Genomic DNA, 18,140 nt, shown 5'->3' on the forward strand with positions numbered 1-18,140 from the left:
ATTGAACAGAATAAGCCCATAGCGTTTCCTAGGTTATCTTTATGGAAGCCGTCTGCCACATAGTTTTCAACTGAGCAGCTGGTGGGCTCAAACCAATGACTTTTTTGTCAGCAAAGTGCCACCCGGGGCTGTTTGACATTGACTTCTAAGTATGCAAAAGATTCTAAGGAGGAGGAGTTTTACCACTGTCTTGCTTACTCATATACTGATTCAACGTTATCTTCAAACAAATCATTAGGCCATCCTTAACCCATAAAATCTCTTCCTGTAGGTCCTGTAAGTTACTTCATGTAGACTGAACTGTAATAGAATATTCTAGATTAAGACCTGAGCTATTGAAAAAAAAAAACCCACAGAAATACCAAACCATCCTGGTTGTAAACTGCTGTGTCCCTGTTATTATATATTGAAGATTCAGAGCATATAATTAATTTTGGCAGCCTGCATCAACTTTCCTGTATTGATGCATATGCATGTAAGATATAGTGACTTCCTAGTAGTTGGTCCTATTTTCCAAAAAACACTCTTAAATTGAACTATCAGAAATTTTCTGATATTTTAGTACCTGTCCATATCAGGTTCTAGTTACATATTGACAATTCTGTTCACTTTGAGTGATACCTCCACTTCCTCTTCTCTCTTTGTGATGTAGCTCTTACACTGACCCCTCTACTCTTCACGGAGCCTCCAGAATGTGCAAAAGGGTCAACAGGTTTCAGTCCTTCATGGTGTTCTACATGCCCCAGTAATGACAGCATTGTTTAATATAGCTCTCTTCTTGGAATTTAGCCAGTCACTTCTATTACTTATTACTAGGATTATTAATTTAACCTAATTAAATATTTACACATTATCAAACTCAGTTCACACTGCTTACTTAAAGATCAGCTGATCTCTAAAAACATGTATGTCTGAACATCACAAGACTTCCTCCTTCCTTTTCATAAAAACTGTAGATTAATGTATGGGAAATAAAGGGGGGAAGGGTGGGAGTAGAGAGGTAAGGGTGGGTAGGGGTGAAACCACAGGGTTGCAGAGTTTGGTGGGTGGAGGGAGGGGGGGAAGAAAATAGGAAGAATCAGGGTGAAAAGAAAGACAGGGTAATGATGGGCAAGGTCCAATGGTAATTAATTTTTTAAAACATAATGTATGTGAATGATTGTATGAAACACAATGTGAATGAAGAATAGTGTTAAACACGATGTATATGAACTTTGTAAGCAAACCAATGAAAAACCCCAACCCTGTATATTTAATTACTATATTTAAAGGATATAGTATACTATATTTAAAGATATATATTTATATATTAAAAGAATACTGAATACTATATTAAAAGGATATAGTAGGAATAGTTAATACTCCAAGTATCTCTAATCTCAAAATATGTAAATATCAAATGCTTAGCCAGGCAAGAATTGCCATGAAATGTTTCCCCCATTGATTAGAAAGACATCAGAAGAAACTGTCTGACAGGGAAAGTGCTTTAGAAATGAATATGGATGTTGTAATCAATTACCATCAGTGGTGGTGGTGTGATCTTAGGATGTAGTCACCGTCAGGCATTTGTCTCTGTGACAGAGAGCACCAAATTTGTGTGTCTCTGTGACAAAGCACCAAATCAAAGAAATAGGAGGTAATAATTAATTATAGGACTAATTTTAATAGGCACTTGGATGACATTTCACACCTTTCTAATATTTCAAACATTTGTCTCTATGACAAAGCACCAAATCAAAGAAACAGAAAATGAAATCAGTAATAGCACTAATTTTAATAGATACTTTGATGACATTTGAAACGTTCCATGGTAGATAAAGCAGAGTAAGTAAGTATTCTTCTCATCTTAGAGATAAAGCAGAGAGGACTCCTGACTACAAACCACACTGCTCCAGTCAGTCAAGGGGACTCAGAATCCAAAAGAAGAGTTAATTAAGTTAGAGAGTTGGGAATGATGTAGAGGAATAAGGGATAAATAAAATAATTTAGGATTATGACCATAATGTCTTCCGTCAGGGTCTCAGTGTGAGCCTGGATCTCATGCAATTAAGCCACAGGAAAGGGAAAATTCTCCCAGTAAAGGGAGATGAAAATTCATAGATAAACTCCTGGGTTCTGGCATTGGTAAAAGTTACTTTTCCCCCCTGATAATCCAGAGCCACTCCAATCTGCCTTGGACAGTAGGACAAGATCTGAAAAGGCTCAGGGCTAGCACATACATAGACTCCAGCTGAAGACAGTTGCAGAGTCCAGAAGCCCTCCTCTGGGGTGAAGTTGAGAAATCCCCTTCTCACCACAGACTCTCTTGCCACTCCCACCAAGCCGAATTTGGGCCATATTCCATTTTCCTGTGACCATCCCTCCTCTAACTCTTCATTCTCATTTCTATATCCAGTAAAATGATATCCATCCGTAATGCCCATGAATTCACCAAAATAGTTACTGTTAAGCACACTTCTGGCTGCATCCCTGTATTTCACTGCTTCTTCTTCTTCTTCCTCTGCTTCCCACCATATTCTATCCACTTTCACTTCCCAGTACACTTTGCCCCAGGTGAAGCCCTTACTGCCCAGTACACCAGGCTCAGGATCAAATCGCTGACCATGTTGGTATTTGTTCATCCACAAGCCTGTGAATATCACACTCTTCCCATTTGCAGACACTGAGAGGTAGCCATTGGCTGTCTGGGTATTCAGAATGATCCTCACTGTGGGGACAAAGGGATTAAGGTGTGACATCATAGAAGATTTCAAGAGAGTTAATCCAATGGTCTAGAGCCCTTCTAACATTAGTGGAAGATACTTCTTGGGACCAGGACAGAGACTGTATTAGCCTTTGTGCTTATGCCACTATTAACTTCCAAAACACAAAGAGAAAATGGATAGATCATAAATTCAGGGACACAGTCAAAATGATAGGACTTGTGGGGGTGAAAGATAGAGGGGGGACTGGGAGAATTATAGTTGGGGGAAATTAGGGGCAAGTTGTAACTTTGAAATCTAAAGGCTCAGGAGAAGTAGATTCATCCAATTCAATATACTCACTGCTGTCAAGTTGGAACTGACTGAAAACTGACCCTTCAGCAGCTTTCTAGGTTCTAAGTCAAATGGGAAGAGACTGTGAGTGTTTTTCCAGAGTAGCCACTGGTGGACTTAAATTACCAGACCAGTGCTACATTGGGACTAGTAGTGCAGCTACTTCTGGACTCTGCCCTTAGAGCTCTCTTGGGATAGACTAGCCATCATAAAAGATTTTCTAGCTAAAGAGCTAATGTATAAGTAAAGGAGTTTCAAGGAAAAGCTGAAATTTGGGGTGGGAAAGTTTACTTTGAGATAAATATCAGTAGAGCATCCTTTGCAGACACTTACTTGTTTTATATTCCAGTTCCCTCATCAGTTTTCCTAGAATGAAAGAAAAAAAAGACAGTGTGATTTATCGCCACATCTTTCTAGGACAAACTCTCTTGCTGGTGAACAATTCAACTTTAAAACAGAGGGGCCCTCTGAAAACTAAAGGCAAATAGAGCAATCACTACAGGAGACATGCAGAATTGTCCATTCTGATATGGTTCATTCAAGGATCCATGACAACATCTGCCAGACGGACTTAGCCTTCGTTGACAAGAATGATAGGGCATATTCTCTGTTTAAGTCCTAAATTCCTAGTCCTAAATCATACGATTTTCTTATCAAAGTGATCTCTTTGAGGATCATTCTCCTAATATTCTTTTGCCTCATCTTTAAGTACAAAGTATATTTTAACTCGGACCTTTTGATTATAATTTTACCTTTGCTGAATAACTTTCATAGACTGTCACCTGGAAAGTTTTCCAAATTTTACCTGGACCTGCTTACATCCTCACCCCAATGTATCTGCATATGAATTATATGCACAGGAGCAAGAACTCTGGGAAGCTTAGGTCAGAATAAAAAAGAATCATCATAGGAAAAAAAGAAAGCAAAGCTCTTAAGACCAAGAATCCCTTCCTACAACTATTTGTTTACCATGGAATCCTCTGAGTCCTTTCTCTAATGAAAGCAATTTATCTGAAAATTCTTCTGTTCGTTTTTTTATTGTTCGACTTATAGGTTTTTCAATCCAGAACTTCTTCCGGGGATATCTAGAGAGAGTAGTCAGAGTAGGAAGTAAAGAAAAAAAAAGTATGAATTCACCACTGTAACTAAGTACTTACACATGTGTGTGCGCGCGCGCGCGCGCGCGCACACACACACGCACACACGCACACACACACACACGCACACTGACCAGTGAAAGGCCAAAAGAAGAGCATGAAAGCAGCACTTGCAAATGTTCAGTTTCAACATTAGGGTCAAAGAACAAGACATACAGACTTTTGAGAATAAAAGCTACCATTCAAGTATTGTCTGTTATTTATTAGCATTGAGTCAATTATGAATCATCACACCCTGTTTGCAGAACAGAACTGCTCCACACAGTTTCCAAGGCTGGGACTTTTCAGAAGCAAATGATAGGTCTGTTTCATGAGGCACTTGAGGTTCAAACTGCCACCTTTCTTAAGTGCCATTTGCACCATTTAGGGTCTTCCAAGTATTTTCTACTCACCAATATATCACTTAGACAAAAACCAGAATATCTGGTAGATTCCAACTTATGGTGACCATGACATTTCCAAGGCTGTAAATCTTAAATGAAGCAGCCTGCCACATCCTTCTACCATGAAGTGACTAGTGAGTCCAAATCTGTTGGTTAGCAGTCCAATACGTAACCCATTATACCACCAAGGTGATTAGAAAGAAAAGAAGTAATTTTCTGTTGCAGAAGATCTCAGAAACATGCTACTACTGACATAACTTATGAAAAAAATTGAGAATCTATACCAAAAGAATAAAAATTAAAATGAGGCTTTTTTAAAAAAGTACAGATAAACTTACAGAAATAAATTTTATTTCTACTAGCACTGTTAGGGACCTCTTCAGGGTACTGAAGAGAAATGGTATCACTCTGGAGACTAAGGTGTGCCTGATATAGGCCATGGTCTTTGCAATCACGTGCTATGCATCAGAGAGCTGGACAGTGACTAGGGAGGATAGAAGGAGAATTGATGCCTTTGAGCTCTGGTGCCGGAGAAGAGTATTGAATGTACCATGACTGCTAAGAAAATGAACAGGTTCTTCTAGGAGAGGGTTAAACCAGGCTTCTCCTTGGAGGCAAGGATTCTGAGGCTTCATTTGACATACTTCGGACATGTTGCAAGGAGGGACAGGTCCTTGGAGAGGGACATCATGCTTGGGAGGGTGGAGGGACAGCGCATGAGGGGAAGACCCTCTATGAGGTGGATTGATTCAGTGCCTGAGTGTAATTGGGGTGGGTGTGTCAGCGACAGTGAGATTGGCACAGGACTGAACAGGGTTTAGGGCTTTTGTACATAGGGTTGCTAAGAGTTGCAAGTGACTGGATGGCACATAACAACAACAATTAGCACTCAGGCAATGGAAACAAATTGGGGCAAAAAATGTACTCAATAGGTTGAATGCTAGCAAGGTAGTAGAAAGAAAACTGGCTGGGAATTGTTTCATGGTCAAGTCCACAGCAAATCAGAAACTCCATTCTATAAAATGAGGCTTTCAATTTAAGGTAAACAAGAAACAGAAACACATCATTAAACTAGTAAACTAAAAGTGAATTTCTTCTGTGTCTCTGTGAGTTGAACAATGCCTAAGGATGACAAAATGAGTATTGATGGCTTTGAGTTGTGCTGGAGAAGAGTACTGAATATACCATGGACTGGCAGGAGAACAAATAGGTTTGTCCTGTCCTGGAGAAGGTGAAACCAGGTTGATCCTTGGAGGCAAGGCTTTTGAAACTCTCTCTCATATACTTTAGACATTTTGCTAGGAGAGATTGGTCCTTGGAGAAGGACATCATACTTGGAGGACAGAGGGTCAGTGCAGGAGAGGGAAGCCCTGGATGAAATGGTCTGACATGGCGATTGTGGGTATGTCAGAGATGGTGAGGTTGGCTCAGGATAGGGCAGGGTTCAGTGGCGTTGTTCATCAGGTCGCTACGAGCTGTTGTTGACTTGACAGCACTTAACAACAATAATAACATAACCATAATAATATAGTAAATGAATGTGAGTTAGATATAATTACTAAAGTAGAGGAAACATACCCTATATGGTGGGAGGGGTATCATAACATGGAATGAAGTTTCAAATTATTATTAAAAACTGAGAAGAGGCAAAAGGATTGGGCAAGTAAAAGTAAGTATAATAGGAAGTTTCAGAGTATGGGCTAAGATACAGATTCCAAGAACTCTCCCATCTCATTATAACAGTCTAATGTAACAGTGTGGTATTTTCAAAATAGATGGCCTACTATAATTTAAGCTACCATATGCTCATCATCCACCTTTGGATTCTAATAAGAGAAGGAATAGAGACAGCTTAGTGTTTAATATATCACACTGCTAACTGGAAGATGGGCAGTTCAAATCCACCAGCTTCTCTAAAGGAGAAAGATTGGTGTCTTTCTCAGAAAGATTTTAGCCTCATAAATTTGATGGAAGATTGATAAGAGTCAGAAACAACTTAAGGGCAGCGGGTTAGGATTTTTTTTTTTGTAAGTTCATGAAGGAGGCCAGTGTCACAATAGATTAAGTTGTGAGCTGCTAACTAAAAAGTCGTCAGTTCCAACCCATCAGCTGCTCCATAGGAGAAAGAAGGAGCAGTCTCTTCCCATTAAGTTTGTTGTTAAATGCCTTCAAGTCAGCTTCAACTCACAATGACCCTATAAACAACAGAATGAAAGCCTGCCTGACCCTACACCACCTTCACAATCTGTGCTGCACTTTAACGCCTTGTTCTTGTCACTACGCCAATCTGTTTCATTGACGGTCTTCCTCTCCTTTGCTGATTCTCTACTTTTCCAAGCATGAAGTCTTTTTGCAAGGATTAGCCCTTCCTGATAACATGTTCAACGTATGTGAGATGCTTTCACCATCCTTCCTTCTAAGGAACACTCTGCCTGCATATCTTCTTCTTTTTTTTTAGTAAGAAAATAACAAGGGCTTTATTTCTTTCTTTTTGCTACATCTTCTAAGACAGATTTGCTCATTCTTTTGGCAGTTGCAATTTAAAGGTATCAAGTCTACTGTGTTCTTCCCAGCGGGTGGCCACCACAAATCAGAAATTACTCAATACCAGTGAGTTTGGGTTGTTGTTTTTTTTTATATCAAGCATGCTCTTTTATTTAAGCATAAGTTGGGAGGGACAGAAGGAAGCAGGACAGATGCGAGACCTCCAGACAACAGGTTACTTCTTCAGACTGTGAATGAAGTATTAAACAGAACAATATGGTAGCCTCCACTCCCCCCAAGATCCTCTACATTAAGGGTGAGCTGTCACCTTTCCTGCAAAGCACCGAGGAGGGAGTGATATCAGGAAGGTATTTGCTGGTATCGCTCAAGACATTCTTTTACAGCTTTGGTGAAGGAGTGGATGGCTGGCCCTGCCCAACCCCGTTTCCCAATCATCTTGGCTGGCTGGAGTGAGGCTCAGAGCTCTCTCCCTGGCCATCTCCAAGCCCATTCAGATTCTGTCAGGGTGAACACAGGGATCATCTCCCAGATCCATGCAGGAATGAAGACTGAACATTCACCCTAAGAGACATTTCGCTCTGGGGTCACCTGGCTGGTGGTGGCTGGGAGGGACAGGGAATGCTAGGTTCCTAAACAGGGGCCAGGATGACTTGTGTGTGTCTTCCAGGAGCAGAGGCAACACCCCCAGGCCACCCTAGGTTCCACTGTCTCCTCTGACCCCAGAAAAGAGACATGGCCCTTTTCTCCCTAGAATGCCCTGGCTCCCATGGGACTTCAGTTGTGACTGCTGGTTGTCTTGGCTGAGCTGTGCCCAGGGGGTGGGGGGGTGTTTTAGGGTTGGCAGTTAGGCATGCACACTACTTGGTGGGGGGCAGTGTGTGTGCTATTTCTTTGGGGAGTCCCCTCTTATCTTAGCCGGACTGGCTCCCGAGCCGCTCCTGGACCAGCCTCTCACTGAGCTCCCACAGGGCCCGGGCCATGTCCTCGCTCTGAGCTTCCGACGAGGACACACAGCGACAGCAGTTGTTGAAGTACATCCCTCCCAGGCCCTCCAGTTCCGGGGAGGCTGCACAGTACACGGTGGTGGCAGCTCCTTGTTGCTTTGTGAGAGGAGCTGGCTGTTCCTGATTCCTTGGGGTGTCTGGTTTATGGATGCTGTACGTTCCTTTCTGACTGTCTTTTCCAGTCTCTGGGAGCTGCCGGGTGTCTCAGAGACGAAGCCATGGCATGTGTGGTGCAGCCTCTGGGTTTTTTAAAATATTACTATTTTTGGGTGTGTACCGTCAAATCAGATCTGACTGGTACAGGAGATTGGCCCTCCTTCTCCAGCAGAGACCAGTGGGCTTTTGGTTTTGGTATAAGTATTCATGAGAGAGGGCTGGTAATAAAGATTTCTTTGAGAAGCCACAGTATTAAGGCTTCCCTTCCCTCATCATGAGGAAGGGCAAGTAAGACCAAGTTCTTCTTCTTCAAACCAGACAAAGAGATTTAAGAGAACCAAAAAGGAAGGAGGAGTTTCTGTTACTAAAAAACCCCCCGAAAACCCAGGCAAACCAAAAAATGAAGGAATACCGTAAGAAAAGAAGAAAGAAGCACTTACTTGCTTATTATGTCATCTGGACTCTAGAAAGAAGAGAACATAAACACTGTCATGGAAATAAGAGTTCTAAGAGTTATTGTCACCATTGCCTACTTTAGGGTCTTTGGGGAATGAGAACACAACAGAAATGCACAGAGAATTATTTTGATGGGTCTGACCTACTCTGCTTTCACTGTGGTGTCAATTTTTGGGATGCATGCTTCTCCCTTCTTTTCTGTATCTGGTTTTATGCTATCTCCTCCAGGAAACCATCCTTGACTTACATCCTTTCTCCATTCCTCCACTATCCATTCTCCAGCCCATTAGACCCAGCTCATGCTTGCCACATATAGAAAGAAATTTTCTCTCCTCATTTTTATTTCTTTGGCCACATAAAAGCCCCTTTTGACTACCTGTGAGTAAGAAGAATCATAATATAATTACCACCTAAAACTTCCAAACTTCCTTCTGGACTGCCACAGCAATGTGATAGTGCTAAGAAGTCATGTTAACAATAATGTGGATAGTGCTTAACCTTTTTCCAAAGGGTAAAAAGAAAAAAGATGGGCCTTGCTTTTATTATTAAATTCCTGTTGTTGTAGCTATGTGCCATCAAGTCAGAACTCACCCATAGCTGACCCTCCAGCAGGTTTTCAGAGACAGTAAATCTCAAGGGAAGGGACTGCCCATCCTTCTCCCATGATAAAATAACACACATTAAATTACATTCATGCCGATATTGAAACAGGCTTTTTTAATTCTTCATAGTACCAACTTCTGAGATCAAATAATATGTGAAATATCTTTCTTATTTTTATATCTGAGAAAATAAGGCCACAAGAAGATAATTTGAAAAATCACATTGACTCATTTTTCAAAATATTCATCCCATATTATTTCTGTTTATAGTCTCAAAACATCTCATCTTTTCATTCCTAAGAGTCTTTTAGCAGATTATTTAGCAGGATCCTTCTTCCTCTTTACTCTTTCCTTCAGCACAATCTATACAATTGACAGATTAATCTTTCTAAATGATTACATTTCTCTATATCTCTACATAATTAACTGTAAGAATCTTACTGTCAATCAGATAAGAGTCTGCCTTGGAAGATCTCTCCTCAGTGAGCCCCATCTCATGTTCTCTTTAACTTCTTTCTCACATAAATTGACTGTTCTAGAAGGTAGTTTGCCCTATTGTATATCTACATCCTCTTCCTTCCAGCCCACCACCTACAGTGGTATGCTTGTCCACACATACACCAAATGTATTACCACATTCATTTCTCTCATTCCAACCAATACCTTCTTTCGTTTCCTCCTTCATTCCACCAAATATTCAACTCCTTTTTGCTGAAGCTTTGGTTTAAAATAGGCCTTCCTCAAGGCCAATGCCACATCTTTGTACTTTCGTCAAGACCCTCATCTTTATGAAGCCTTCACTGATTAAACTCCAGACTTTACAAAATTTCTGGATCTCCATCCTGACTACAAAATTTAATCTTGATTATTTGTTGTAATTATAAAGGTATATATTTTACTATTATTTTGTATGGTCTATAGAACAGGGTTCAGATCTTTTGTTCACAGGGTTGTTGTGAGTCGTACTCGACTCATTGAGACCTCATAACAACAACAACAATACACATTAAGCAGGGGAAAAAAAGGGCCATCTTCTCTCATGCAATTTACTGCCTCTGAAAACCCACTGGAGGGTCAGTTATGAAGCTGGTTCCGACTTGATAGTAAGTAACAACAACATACATATTATAGTCTTCTGCTCAGTGCAATTTGAAGCTTAAAACTTTTTTGTTGGCTGATTAACTTATGGAATAACTAAAAAAAAATTTCTCTCCAGCTCCTTGTCTCCTTCTCCTGCTGAAGAGGTTTTTTTTTTTGGATTTTGGGTTTTTGTGGGTTTTTTTGTGTGTGTGGTCTTTTTTCCTATAATTATATTTTATTAACTTTCATAAACATTTACAGAGATTTTGGGTTTCCATTCATTCATTGTTGCACTATTCTCTCTACCCTCCTCCCAGTTTGTTCTTGTCCAAATGCCACAGTGCTTGTCAAAGCCAGTTCTGATTAATCTCCTTTGTCAGTGTGTCCTTTGCCATTCCCTATCACTCCTCCCTGAGAGAGACTTCACCCTGAGTCATAAGGAAAAGGGGATGGCGTATTCTCTTAGCTACTTCCTGCTGAAAAGGGACGCTGTGGGTTTCAGGGTGAAGACTGAAGAGGGGTTTTGGTGCAACCTGGAACATGAGGACTCAGATTCAGTTTAGTTGGTCTCTCACCTGCAAAAGTTCAAGAGCGGATTGCTCAGCTTTCTTCTCCAACTCAGAAATCAGGCCCCCAAGCCTGCTGACTTCCTCAGAGCCCTTGGTATTACACTTACTCTTCCCTTCGGTAACTTCTTGCTCTAGCCCCTCCAGCCACTCCAACAAGTACCGCTCCCTTTCTCTTAAGAACTGATGACCTTGTTCAAACATTGACATGATGTCTTGTCTATGGTTTTGAAATTTTGTCTACAGTAAATGGAGAAAAAGAAATGTTATTTCTTCTGAGAGATGAGAAACTCTGGAATATTTGTGAGATCTGAGGGTAAGTGCAGAACATGAATCCCCTCCTCTCCCTTATTTCCCTCCCCTCCTTACAACACACACGTACATAGAGCATTCACACAGAACTCTCACCAGCAGGGCTTGAATCTCATTTTCTCCTGTACACTGGAAATTCTGAATCCGGTCCTTATCTCCCTTCAGAATCTTCAGGTGGTTTAGAATTTTACTCTATAGAAATAAACATGGATAGTTTCCAAGAACAGGATAAAAATGCCTTCAACCAGAAAAAAGAGTGATCCCAGAGTGAATCAGAAGCCTTGGTCCCTGTACCATTGAGTAATTCTGATTTTTTGTGGCAGAGCAGACCTGCTCTGCAGTGTTTCTTGGGTTAGGATGTTTATGGGAGCAGATCACAGATCTTTTCTGTCGTGGAACCACTGCGTAGGTTTAAACTGCTAATGTTTCTGTGAGCAACTAATATTTAATCATGGCACCACAGAGCAAATTTCTTTCACTTGTCATATGAAATATTTTCTTCTTTGATGTTGTTGTTGTTCGGTGTTGTCGAGTCGATTATGATTCATAGTGGCCCTTGGAACAAGAGATCTGAACCGTGTTCTATCCTGCGCCATCCTCACGCTTCCTGACACACAAGAGCCCACTGTGTCAGGCACCGTGTCAACAGAAACACAGTGTCTCAGAGTAATTTGTAAGAAATGCGATAAAATAATTTATTACAACTGCTAAGACTCATTGTATAGTTTTTGTGGTTTCTTTTTTATAGTCATTTGAGTGATAACTTACAGAGCAAATTGGCTTTTCAATTCAACAATTCCTGTTATAACCGGATTACAATCCCCATATTATAACAGCACTCTTCCCTTATCCTTCTTGTGTTTCCGAATCTCTCTATTCATTCTTCTTTTGTATCATTTTCTGCCCTCTGAGCTTTGTCTCTAGGCAATGCTGCCCCAGTGATCTTACATGGTTGATTATTCTATGAAATGTGTTGCTCTCTTGTATTCTTTTTTATTTGTTTTTTATTTTAGTGAAAGGCAAAAGTTTACAAACACATTAGTTTTACAAAAATCATTCATAGGCATTAATAACCATTGATTGTTGCAATTAACTTTTTACTTTTAAAGCAAAGCCTTGTTGTATACCTTCCCCACCTCTCTGGTTTCCACGCCCTACCCTTGTGCCAGATTATTAATAGCAATATATGTAATAGCTACTTATCTATTTATTTCAGATTGAACTTCCTTTTACCTATTGCAGTCCAAAAATTACTCTTTTTCTATACTCTAACTCTCCCTTCATCCCCTCTAACAATTTTATATGACAGTGGTTTTAAATAGTATTTGTCCTTTTGTGATTGAGGTATTTCATTCAGCATAATGTCTTCCAGAATCATCCATATTATGTGGCATTTCATAAGTTCACTGTTTTTTCAATGCTGTGTAATACTCATAGTATAAATGTACCACAATTTCTCTATCCATTTATTTGTTGATGAGAACTTGGGCTGCTTCTTTCTATTTGCTATTGTGAAGAGTGCTGAAATAAACATGAGTGTGCACCTATCTGTTCATGTTGCCCCTCTGATTGATTTCTTTAGGGTATATTCCCAATAATAGGATGGCTGGATCATATAGTATTTCTATCTTTTACTTTTTAGGGAAGCACCAGACTGCCTTCCTGGTTGCCATAATAGTCATACCATTTTACATTCTCACCAGCAGTGTAAGACAGTTCCAATGTCTGTATCCTTGTCCAACTTTACTAACCTGTTAAACTCTGCCAACCTGTTAAAACCTGTTGTTGCTGTAGTAAAAAGATATCATCACACTATTTTTCTGATTTATACCTCTCCAATAGCTAGTGATTTTGAGCATTCCTTTATGTATGTGTTGGCTATTTTTGTCAGCTACAAATATAAACGATCTATGTAAACAAAATTATAAAACACTACTATGAGGGAAAAAAGAAGAGATATAGATAAATGGTAGAATATATCATGCTCATGGAGGATGCTGTTGTTATGTGCCATTGAGTCACTTGCAACTGGCAACTCGTAGCAACCCTATGTATAAAATCTCTGAACCCTGTTCTATTATGTGCCAATCTTACCGTCTCTGACACACCTACCCCCATTACCCCAGTCATTGAATCAATCCATCTCATCGAGGGTCTTCCTCTCCTGCGATGTCCTTCTACCCTCTCCCATGCATGACGTCCCTCTCCAACGACTGGTCCCTCCTTGCAACATGCCCAATGTATGTCAGATGAAGCTTCAGAATCCTTGTCTACAAGGAGCAGCCTGATTTCACCCTCTCCTAGGACAAACCTGTTTATTCTCCTAGCAGTCCATGGTATATTCAATACACTCTCCAGGAAACTCAAGATTGTGAAAATTACAATTCTACCAAAATCAATCTATAAGTTCAATGCAGTACCAATGCTTTTCTTCAAGGAGATGAAACAAGCAATTTCCAATTTTATCAGGAAAGGAAAGAGATCCCAAATAAGCAAAAAAACTACTGAAAAAAAAGTAGGAGGCATCACACTCCTTGATCTTAAAACCTACTACACAGCCACAGTAATCAAGACAACACAACACTGGCACAGCAACAGATCCATAGAAAAATGGAATAGAATCGAGGACCCAGAAATCAAACCATCCATTTATGGTCAATTGATCTTTCTCAATCAGTTAAGTGGGGAAATTACAAGTCTTTTTAACAAATGGTGCAGGCAAAACTGGACAATCATCTTCAGAAACCAGAATCAAGATCTTACTTCCCATTATATACAAGAGACAACAAAAGGTGGATCAGGGACCTAGGGATTAAGCAAAAAACTATAAAGATTATCGGGGGGCGGGGGGGAAGGAACAAATCTAGCTCTAATCTAAGGTTAAAAAAAAGTATTATTCATTCATTGTTGCACCTTTTCTTCCCTACCCCACCATTCACCCTTCCCCAGTGCATTTTGTAATGTACCTCTTATTACAGATTGTTGTCATACAATGCCTAATCATATATTCCTTCCAGACAGTTCTTCCACTCATCTGTTCCAATGCAGTGTTCATTATCTATCCACTCTTTTCCTATTCTCTTCCCAACCCTCTATGTCAGTCCTATTTTATAACAGTGGTGTTATGTAGTGTCTGTCCTTTTGTGACTAAGCTATTTCATTCAGCATAATGTCTTCCAGGCTCAATCATATGTAATGTTTTATACATTCACTGTTTTTCAGTGCTGCATAATTTTCTATTGTGTGAATGTATCATAGTTTTTCTATCCATTTGTTTGTTGATGGGCACTTGGGTTGCTTTAGTATGTGTGTGTTTGTGTGGGTATTGTTGTTGTTATGCTCCATCGGGTTGCTTGCGACTCATAGCGACCCAATGTACAACAGCTCTGAACCCTGCTCTATCTTGAACCAATCTCATTATCTCTGCCACAGCTACCCCCATTACCCAAGTCAATGAGTGAATCCATCTCATCCAGGGCCGTCTTCTCTTGCACTGTCCCTCCACCCTCCCAAGCTTGATGTTCCTCTCCAAGGACTGGTCCCTTCTTGCAACATGCCCAATGTATGTCAGACAGAGCTTCAGGGGCAGCCTAGTTTCACCCTCTCCAGGGTGAATCTGTCTGTTCTCCTAGAAATTTATGGTATATTTAGTAAGTCCACAGACTGGGAAAATATTTAGCAATGACATCTGATAAGGGATTCATATTTAAAATTTCTAGAACACTCCAGCACTTCAACCCAATCACAAAAGGAGCAAAAAATATGATAAGACTTTTCACCAAAGAAGATATTCTGATGATTTTCTGGTAGTATTAATCACCCCAGAAACTTGTCTGAAAGCTGTGTCACATGAAGCTCCAGGCTTCTAACAACTAACTTTGACACATCCTTAAAAGATTGACGTTTTTAAAAAAATTGTGTATATGTATGCACACATGCAAAGAACACATATTTCTAACAATTATAGTCCTCATTTCTGCAGCTAATCATGCAGTGGTAGCTGGTATTTGGAATGACTCCCTTTCACTACCCATTCCTCATTCCTTTTACCTAAAGCAACCATCTCAGTTAGTTGTTGTTCTGTACCTGGTGGAATAATTCAAACCTTCATTCCAAGGGTCTGTGGCATTAGCAATCATGTGGGAATTAGACTGCTATAATTCTTCACTGAATTTAATCACAGGTAATAGGAGATGCCCTAAGGGATTTTTTTGTTCTCTATACATACTCCTCTTTACCTCTGTTACATAACATCAGTCAGATTGTCCCTTGATGAGTAGGATCAACCATACTAGCCAGTATGGCAACACCCTTTCTTATCTGCTGATCCAGAGGCTTGCGGATCCTAAAGTGGCTAGGTGACATTCTCAACTTACAGTTCAATGGAATCTGGGTTGTGTTTCCTGGTGAGAATATTCCTTCTTTTCGAACTAACATATCTAGTCAAGCAGAGCACAGTGTTGTGGAGACAGGAGGCAAAAACTTTTCAAGTGAGTCATTAGGGATAACATTGAGTGGTGCTATGACCATTTCCATTGCTCGGTACCTGGACCTATGAATCCTGGCTATGGGAGAAACAGCACCACTCACTGAATGCTGGTTTAGAGCATATACAGTTTCCTTAAGAACAATACTCCAAGCCTGCAAAGTATTTATCACCTAGCTACTACCACATGTATGTCTACAGAAGGCCACTCTATCAAACAAGGTGGTTCACGATGATGGGGAACAAGGCAGGTACAGTGAATGCTGTGCCCATGGTCACATTCCTACAATTCATTCGCTGTGAACTGGGTCCACTGATCTGAGGCAATGCTGTGTGGCTGATGTTGAGCAAGGCATTTTATAAGTCGGTGGATGGTAGTTTTTCAGAAGTATTTTGAGGAAGAAAGGCACATCTACATTCAGACTGTTTATCCCACTAAGAACAAAAGAAGGCCTTTTCCATAATGGAAACAGCAGGACATAATCAACCAAAACAGAAGAGCTAGGAGGATCATGTATCCACTGGACTCGCAATCCCTGTGCTGAAAGCCTCCTATACCCTGATGGCCAAGGCACATGGGGATCTCCAATGGATGCCAGGCCCACAGAAAGGAAACAAGGACCTTCCCTGTGTGCTGACACAGATAGAAAGTCTGGTGGCCTAGTGGTAAGAAAATCCAGTGCAATCCCAAGGCACATGGTTCAAATCCATCAGCTGCTCTGTGGGAGAAGGATGGACAATCTCCTCCTGTATGACTCACTGGCCCTATTCAATAGTACCCAACAACAACAACAACCCTGCTAAAGTGAGAATACATTTCTGTCTGATGAAGTTATCCACCTGTGGAATTTCTGTTGGGGAAGCAGTAGCAACTAAGTAGGGAGATCTGGTGGCCTTATGGGTAAGGAGCTGCACTGCCATCCCAAAGTCAGGCAGTTTGAATCTACCGGCTGCTCTCTGGGAGAAAGGCAAGCAGTCTCTTTTTGTGCAAGTCACTGCTTCTGCAAGCTCAATGAAGAGTCTACTATGAGTCGGTTCCAACTTGATGGCACATAACAACAGCAGGAAATAAGTGACACTATAACGGAAGATAAAAACACGTCTTTCCCCCCATGTGAATAAAAAAGTTAGTGTCTTAACAAGGATTCACCAGGTTAAAGAATGTATACTTTAGCATATAAGGTACTGTAGAATTTTTGGTAATAAGAACAAGAGCTGGGGTGCAACAGGCTTCTTACCCGATAAGGCTGTGCAGCCTTCTCAAGCAGAACAGCAGCATGGTGCCTATGCTCCCGGGACTCCCGGCACATCACACACAGTATCTGCTGGTCATCCTTGCAGTAGTAATGGAGCTTCTCCAGGTGTCTCCCACATAGATTGTCTGCTTTGTGCTCAGAGGATCTTTCCTCTCTGGGTTGTCTCTGTTCATTTAACTTCATTCTCCTGACATTCTCCACCAGGCTGGCCATCTGCCACACATGGCGGATGTTCTCTTTCTTAAAGGTTGTCTTGCATAGAGAACAGTGCAGGGGCTGCCTGGTGGATTCACAGACTTTAATAATGCAGTGGTAGCAGAAGACGTGACCACAGTCAATGGTTACTGGGTCTCTCAAGTAGTCAAGACAGATGGAGCACAGCACTTCTTCCTCCAGGTTTCTCAACGAGGAGGCAGCAGCCATGACAGTGTTTCCTAAATCCGGTAGAATTTTTGCTCAATGCAAGGACTCATTTTCTAAGATGACATTAAGAAAAAAGAAAATCTCAAGGTTAACAAACTTCAAAATGAAACCTATGAGAAAACAATTTTTGTGTTCAAACTGGTTTCATAGTTTTGCCTCAAATCCAAAGTTCCTTCCAGAACAATAATAAGAAAAGGTTCTAGATTATAGAGTTGATGGATGTAAAATTTCAGGCAGCTAACACTGTTGTTAACAGCATTTCAGAGGGCATGAGTATATCTATTTGAGGAACTCCAGAGGATTGTTATTATTTTGTTGTTGTTATTCCAGAGAAATACAAATTCTATGGAATTTGCATCCTAGCACTTAGTTCAGTAGAAAATACTTGCTGCAAATAATTCCATAGTTACTAGTTGCTATCTAGTTAATTTCAACTCATGGTAATCCATGAGAGTTTTCAATGACTGATTCTTCCCCCATCTCCGTTTTCTGAGAAGCCTCTGGACAAACTCAAACTACACAGCTGAGAGCACAGTAGCCATCTGCATTATCCAGTGATTATAGCATGGGAGGAGAAATTAAGAATTTTTAAAAATTTAGGGTTGTATATTAAAACTCATTTGAAAAAAAACAAGGGTATAACTCAATTATAGGCCTATTTTAAAAAATTTTTATTTTTTTGTGTGTACCGTCAAATCGGATCGGACTGGTACAGGAGA

General features: G+C 40.5%; 1 protein-coding gene across 1 annotated transcript; it reads right to left on the bottom strand.

Annotated features, from left to right (window-relative positions):
* Positions 1–2,012: 2,012 nt before the first annotated feature.
* Positions 2,013–17,421, bottom strand: LOC102875462 (tripartite motif-containing protein 26-like). Its single transcript, XM_006896227.1, has 7 exons — positions 16,981–17,421; positions 11,353–11,448; positions 10,954–11,184; positions 8,681–8,703; positions 4,005–4,120; positions 3,369–3,401; positions 2,013–2,707 (listed from the first exon to the last, which is right to left on the bottom strand). The coding sequence occupies exons 1-7, from the start codon at positions 17,419–17,421 to the stop codon at positions 2,013–2,015; spliced, it is 1,635 nt and encodes a 544-aa protein (XP_006896289.1).
* Between the last annotated feature and the right edge of the window lie 719 nt (positions 17,422–18,140).

This window comes from Elephantulus edwardii, unplaced genomic scaffold, assembly GCF_000299155.1.
Source record: "Elephantulus edwardii isolate Elephantulus edwardi_28Jun2011 unplaced genomic scaffold, EleEdw1.0 scaffold00184, whole genome shotgun sequence".
Classification (NCBI taxonomy): domain Eukaryota; kingdom Metazoa; phylum Chordata; class Mammalia; order Macroscelidea; family Macroscelididae; genus Elephantulus; species Elephantulus edwardii.

Coding starts and splice junctions, on each gene's coding strand:
- LOC102875462 (XM_006896227.1), bottom strand. CDS start 17,421: ATGGCTGCTGCCTCCTCGTTGAGAAACCTGGAGGAAGAAGTGCTGTGC. Junction 8,704..10,953: donor CCGCTCTTGAACTTTTGCAG/GTGAGAGACCAA, acceptor TCTTCTTTCTAG/AGTCCAGATGACATAATAAG. Junction 2,708..3,368: donor GGAACTGGAATATAAAACAA/GTAAGTGTCTGC, acceptor TTGTCCCCACAG/TGAGGATCATTCTGAATACC.